The sequence below is a fragment of the Halyomorpha halys genome, unplaced genomic scaffold (genome assembly GCF_000696795.3).
Source record: "Halyomorpha halys isolate HHAL.00 unplaced genomic scaffold, Hhal_1.1 Scaffold1341.1, whole genome shotgun sequence".
Classification (NCBI taxonomy): domain Eukaryota; kingdom Metazoa; phylum Arthropoda; class Insecta; order Hemiptera; family Pentatomidae; genus Halyomorpha; species Halyomorpha halys.
Genome location: NW_027110471.1, coordinates 102 through 7,173, shown reverse-complemented (window position 1 = coordinate 7,173; position 7,072 = coordinate 102). Strand labels below are relative to the sequence as shown.

Sequence of the window (7,072 nt, the reverse complement as noted above, 5' to 3'; positions counted from 1 at the left end):
TATAGCAAAACTAACCAAGTTCACAATCTTCTTTTGATGATTCCTGGTATCTTCTTTTTTCTTTTTTCTATTTTCTGTCCTATCGTCCAAAATGGCTTCCTACTCTTGCTGGACAGACACAACGAATGAAAACCTCTTCTCTATCTTCGATGTTTACTCGCCAATCCTAAAATAATCGATTGTGGTACAATCACTCCGCTTTACTTGCTATGGTTTGTGATGCGAAGAGTCTATTGACAATTGTTATGTTTTTCTATTTCTTCTTTGATTTTTCTTTTTCTATAATTACTGTATAGAAACAACAAAGGTTGAAAAACTTCAATCCATCTTAACACAACCAACCCAACGAACACTTTGGAAGGACGCTCACCGCCACCTTTCTTGTTTTGAAAAAGCTTATTTCTTTTAGACAAAGAAAACTGGTTAGCTTGCTTTTTGATTTAAAATAACAAATAACAATATTAAAATGATACATAAAATAAAACATATTAAAAACCCTTTATTCATCAAAATATACTATTTACTCAAAAAGAGCATATTACAATATATATAAATGATTGACCATATTTTCCAAAATATGAAGGAGATGGTCGGGCAGTTAAAAAAGAAACAAAAAATAGTTAACAACTATTCATTTACTATCGTTTTGCTCCACTTTGTAAGGCTAAAAAAGATACAACTAAAAATATGTTGACAATGTATGATGATAAGATAACAATAAAGTAAACTAAGTTGGGTTAAAAATTATGTTAATATAAGTGAAAAAATAATATAAAAATGAACAACAAGAAATAAAAATAAGATATACAATAAAAAATATATAAAAAAGAAATATAGACTATTAAATTTAAAATGAATAAGAGAGATAATAACACATAAAAATACAAAAGAATATTTAAAGAAATAAAAACAAATATTATACACACTAAAAGACGGAAAATTAAAGAAAAAAAATAAAGGTCAAGAAAGAATAAATAAATATACAAATAATGATATTAAAAAATAAATGGTTCTGATTAGTTCTTTATTTATTTAAATTAAATTCATGTAAAAGGAAGATTGTTTTCACAATATAACACTCACCTAGCATCACTCAAAAATTTATCTTTAAGATTAAATGAATTTCATAGATTTTATTTAATTTTTAAACTTATTTTTGCTTGCTCTCCAATCAACCCTTTAAAGGGCAGTGGGTATATTTCTATAAATCAGTATGAATTTTCAATAAAACTTTTTACAATCGAAGATTCAGACTAGAATTTAGATGGGATAAATATATGGGCTGTCGGTAGCTCAGAGAGTTGAGGTGTAGGTCTTTGCAACCATGGAACTGCACCAGTACCAGTTCAAATCCTGAGTGGGTCAACTTTTATTTCTGTGACGATCCCACGAAATGAAAACTTGACCCTTACAATATGTCAAAAATGACCAGTAAAGGGATCTTAAAAAAAAAAAAAAAAAAAAAAAGAAATAGGATAAATACGGCCTCTGCCAATTAAAGGGTTGAACTATTTGATGATTGTAAAGTTTTTTTTTTGTTTTCAGGTATGCATGGAAGAATTTCATAGTATATTTGTAAGTAAATGTAACAGGATTTGGGTTTGTGGTAACGGACAGGGAGGAAGACTTGGTATCTCTTCCAAAAATCATTGCCTAACTCCTTCATTGCTGCTTAGTAACAACGAATGCAAGATGGTTGCAATTGCACTCAATCACACTTTGGTTCTTCTTTCATCCTCATCTGTAAGTTAAGATTTTTTTTTTTCAATTCTATAAGATACTAAAAAAACAAAAAGTTACAATTCATGTTTATTCACCAATTACAGTGATGACCCCTCTATAATGAATACCTGTGTGGAAGATGATTTTGTTCGTTATACAGAGATTTTCTTTAAGAAGGGTTTTATTTAAAGAATCAGACCCAAGAGTTTTTTCATTTGTGTCAGGTCGGAGCATATTCATTATTTATTTATTTTTAATCCTACTTCTTATTTATTTCCCTTTAAACAGTCTCAAAGATTGTATTAAATGTCAAATTAAATCTCTATTTTATATTTGTGCATATAATTCGTTTTTCATTACCTTACTCCTTGCTATAAAAAAAAAAAGTAAATAAACAATTAAATTACATGAATAACTTGGAATAAGAATGTGACAACCCACAATTTAGTCCAAAACGCTCCTTATTTCTCTGTAAAACCATTTATTGTGTTAGTTTGTATAACACCTTAATTTCGATATATTTTTGAAAAAATAAATAAATAAACCATTCAATTAGTTGAATAACTTTTTAACACAATTTTGAAGAAAATCAAAATTTTATGCAAAATGCTTCTTATTTCTCTTTAAAACCGTTTATAGTGTTAGTTTTTATTTTCTAACACCATAATTTCAACATAGTTACCTATAATATATGTTTTGGCCAAAATGTATAATGTAATATGTTTTACTAAGAGAGAAATGTTTTATTTTAATGTAACTACTGTAACTGCTAATGTAAAATGTAACTAAACAGTTATGTACTTATTTTATTTTGAAAATAAACTTATCACGTTCAATAAAAATGAAAAAAACAAAACAATGTGTTTGCTTCCATGAACACAGGCTGAATAAATAATATAAATTATATTCAATGCCTGAATATATATTCAGCAGAAACAGTTTTATAATTTTTCTTAAAAGAAATTACTCACAAATTTAATTCTGAAATCGTTAGTATGTACGAAAATATTAATTTTATAAAATTGTAATAAGAAACTGTTATGATATTATTTTGATAATTGTTTTTGTTTTAAAGATTATATGACATGGACAATTAGTCAGGAAATAAAAGACATATTTTAATGAATTGTGACCAGAGTTTGGCAAAAAGTAGACATAATTGAAACTTATAGCTAAAATTGCCATGGATACTATCATTTATTTATCAATGTTTCATTCATGAATAAGGGTTGTATTCACGGCAATTTTATTTGTTAATACTTCACTCTCGTAATTAGGTGTTATACTTTCACATGCAAATTCTTTAATTATATTTTCCACCTCATTAAGTCTATAATGTGTACCTCTGGATTTTGGAACTTAACAAGATTGGATAAGTTCAATTAACTGTTTTGTTTTTTATATTTTTCCTTTTCTTTTTTTCTTATGGTTTCATTGATGATGTAGGCTAAAATTAATTAAATTATAAAATGTAATGATGTATTATTATTTACAGTTATTGTTTTTATTATGAGTAAATATACAGCTATGATAAACTAGACTCATGTGAGAGAAACAAAGTTATATTAATACATGTATGATTTGTATATTATTGTAAATCTATAACAAATAAATTCAATTCTATTCTATTCCATGGCAATTTTAACTATTAGTTCCAACTATAGTTAATTTTTAGGTTATCTGCTTGACAATGGCCTGAGGGCCGAAACGTTGGAGGATTACAATAAACTTTGGTAAGAGTAAAGTGGATCATTTGTAGTCGGTGTTATTATTAGTACAAAAATATTTTATCACCTTTATCAGTTCTACAAGATTTAAAAGTGCTATTGGACATAAAAATGTTGCCCACTTCTGGAAGTGTTCAATTATAGGGGTGTTCAAATGCATTAAATTTGTACCTTGTTGGTCAGATAACTAAGTCCACTTACAGGGATTTCCGCAATAGAGAGGTGTTTTGTTTAGAGACGTTACTCTGTATTACAGTATTATTTATTTTATTATATTGATTTACATTCTTGTTCACACATACCATAATTTTTTTATTTTTGATAAAAGGAAGATGATCCATTCAAAATAACTCAAATAATAAAAACTATTTATAATCATGAGAGATAGTTGACCGTGGACGACTTATACGAGAAGATGGTTGGGGGGTGCAGTCAAAATATAACACAAATAAGTTGAAGTAACGTGCCAATGTTCTCCATATATTATTATTGTTGTTTTCGATTTTTTTTTTTTTTTCATTCATTTCTTTTGTTAAACTTAACATATATTTTGCTTTTTTATCTAATATTATGGTCACATATCTCATTTGTTACATATATTTTCTTTCTCTCAATTTTATTATTTATTTCCATAATTTTGATTTTTAAATTATTAATAAACTAAAATATTCATATTTATTTGCATTATATAACTTCAAATTTTTATTTCATTTCCTTAATTGTTATTTTACCTATGTATACATTTTATTTTCCACTTCTTTCATCACTTTAATTTTATTAATTCCATTCTGTACAATTATTTACTTTATGTCATTCTGTTAATATTTTATTTTTTATTTTCTCTATTCATTGATTGTTATCTTGTTCTGTTCTTAACCCTGATGAAGGCTAGAAATTCTGGTCAAAACGTTGGCACGATTAAATAAATTACTTTAACTTATTTGTGTTATATTTTGACCGCACCCCCCAACCATCTTAGGTCCGGGTGCAGTAAAAAATAACTCAAATTATAAAGAAACTACTTATTATGAGCTAACGTTTGCCCCACTTTGCTCAGCTTATAAAGGTGCAAGCAACTAAAAATTAAACAGAATAAGATTAAAGATGGGTTTTCTATTTTGTTTTTCATTTTCCTGTTTTCTTCATCTTCATTTTATTCTCATTTCCTTTGTATCCGTTTTATTATATTTTTTATTTGTTTACTTCTCCTTTTCATTATATGTATAATATATTTTTGTATACTTTTTTTCTGTTCATATTATTTTTATTTGCTTTAATTTTTTACTTTGTTCATTTTTATATAATTTTTTTTTCATCAAATTTCAGTTCTATCTAAGTTTACTTTATTTCATTTCATCTTATTATGTTACATTGACAACATATTTTTAGTTGTTTAAATCCGTTTTTAGCCTCTATAAATTTTATGAGACTAAAATGGATAGAAATTCAATTATTTGTTATAGTTTATATTTTTTTTCTCATTCTTCATTTTATATATATTGGTAAAAAAAATACCTTACCAGTTGTATGATTTATTATAATTTTCACATTGTTAAGGAAGAAATAATTTGTTATAATGTTTTTTAAGGTCTTAGCTTGTGGTCAGAATGAACATTATCAACTAGGACTTTCTCCATATGTAAAGGAAACTACAACGCTTAAACCTGTATCTATTAAGGGTGTAGAAGATTTGGAAGGCATATGTGCCGGAAAATACCACAGCGTTTTTTATACTAAAATGTCTATCTATGTCTGCGGGCTGAACGGAGGTCAGCTCGGTTTATCTGCTAATCAAAATAATGTCCCCTTTGTTAAAGTTCCTACTCAGGTAATATTTACTCACTTTTCAGTATACTTGATACTCTCAGCAAATCAATTTTCATTCTTTGATGTTGATATATGAATTTTAACTACTTTAAGGTTTTCATATTTTAATTTTATCTCTATGAAGTGATTTAAAACTTTTGAACACTTTGAGGTATTGACAGTACATTGCTGCTTTGCTTGGACAGTGGCATAAAATGTTTCGGTTTTATTTTGTAGTGGAAGTGTGCCAAAGATATTACCACAGAAATGAGTTTCTTTCTAAATTTTGGTCCCTCTATAGGCTGCCCCAAAACTATAACTTTTGAAACATTTACTTAAAACGGAAAAAAGAGACTTAAGATAGTTATATCGAGCAATATTTAAAAAGTTGCTAAAATTGAAAAAAAGCATTTTCCAATATTTGGCGTTTTTTAAATAAAATTTTAAATAGTATTTTTCTAGATTGAAACATGGCTCCTCCCACAGATTTAATTCTGAAACGACAAAATTTGGTAAAAAATAAAAATTATTCTTAATGGCTAAAATTGAAAAAACAGCATGAACCCGCCCTCTGCGGAAGTCTTATTTATCTTACCTTCAAACATAGCAACTTCAAGCATTTTCCAATGTTTGGCGTTTTTTAAATAAAATTTTAAATAGTATTTTTCTAGATTGAAACATGGCTCCTCCCACAGATTTAATTCTGAAACGACAAAGTTTGGTCAAAAATAAAAATTATTCTTAATGGCTAAAATTGAAAAAACAGCATGAACCCGCCCTCTGCGGAAGTCTTATTTATCTTACCTTCAAAACAGACCCTTATAGCGAGTAGTATTGGTCGTTATACGACATTTCACAATCGCACGAGGGAAATCCTTCCTGATAGGATTGTCAGAAAGTATCTTCAGTCTAGGGTAAAGTCAATACCATTGTCTAATATAAATTAAAACATTTTTTTTTATTTTGTCAGATATACCAATATATAAACAAAGCAGCAATATTTGTAATTAATATCGAAGTGTTTTAATGAATACATTTTAAAATAAATGAATGAAACATGATTTGGGTTGTGAAGAGTCAAGTATGTAACTATATGTGATATATTTGCATAATAACATTTGTTTTATATTTTTAGGTTCCGATAAATTTGAAATCAAATAGCACGATTACATCAGTTTCATCAAGTAGCACATGTGTAGCTTTCTCTGTGAGTTCTGGTAGCATCTACATACTTTACCAATTTATGTTCAAGAAAATAGCATCAAAGTAAGTGTCTTTCTTTAAAATTTAGATGATTCTAATTTTTTTTTTTAATGTGTTTATTTATTAATTAAAAAAATGGATCTATTTAAATTATTAAAAATGCATAGACAATGGAAAAATATATCGATCTGTCGAAGCCTTTGTGCAATTTTAACTAAAACACATAAATAATAAATTTTAACAAAAAAATAACTCTTATTTATTTATTGCTATTTACAACTGTACATTATAATACATTTAGTAAATTTGAACACAGTGAAAATGGAGTGATACAGGCATATAGAGAAACTACCCATTGGTAGCACTCTAAGAAAAATAAGTTCTATGCTTTTAACAAGTCAATAATTTAAAACAACAATATAGTTTTATTTTTAAAGAAACAAATTAATATCAAACTGTACTGTGGTATAGCATTTATCCCTCACATGTTAAGCAACTGAGCTCTTTCCAGTTTAGCCCGTCGTACATAATTACTAAGAGCTCCAATTAGAGCCTTTTAATAAACTGGGTAACTATTCTGAAGAGCAGGTCCGCTGCTCAAAATATCATATCCC

The 7,072-nt window shown here is 27.2% G+C and overlaps 1 protein-coding gene across 1 annotated transcript in view; it reads left to right on the top strand.

The window, feature by feature from the left end:
- The window catches only part of LOC106689356 (inhibitor of Bruton tyrosine kinase), a gene marked incomplete at its 3' end in the record, with an annotated part of 12,198 nt that extends 5,677 nt beyond the window's left edge, over positions 1-6,521 (top strand). Inside the window, 3 exon segments of the mRNA XM_014434291.2 lie at positions 1,546-1,743; positions 5,038-5,277; positions 6,391-6,521. Of these exon segments, the coding sequence (XP_014289777.1) occupies positions 1,546-1,743; positions 5,038-5,277; positions 6,391-6,521 (569 nt within the window).
- Between the last annotated feature and the right edge of the window lie 551 nt (positions 6,522-7,072).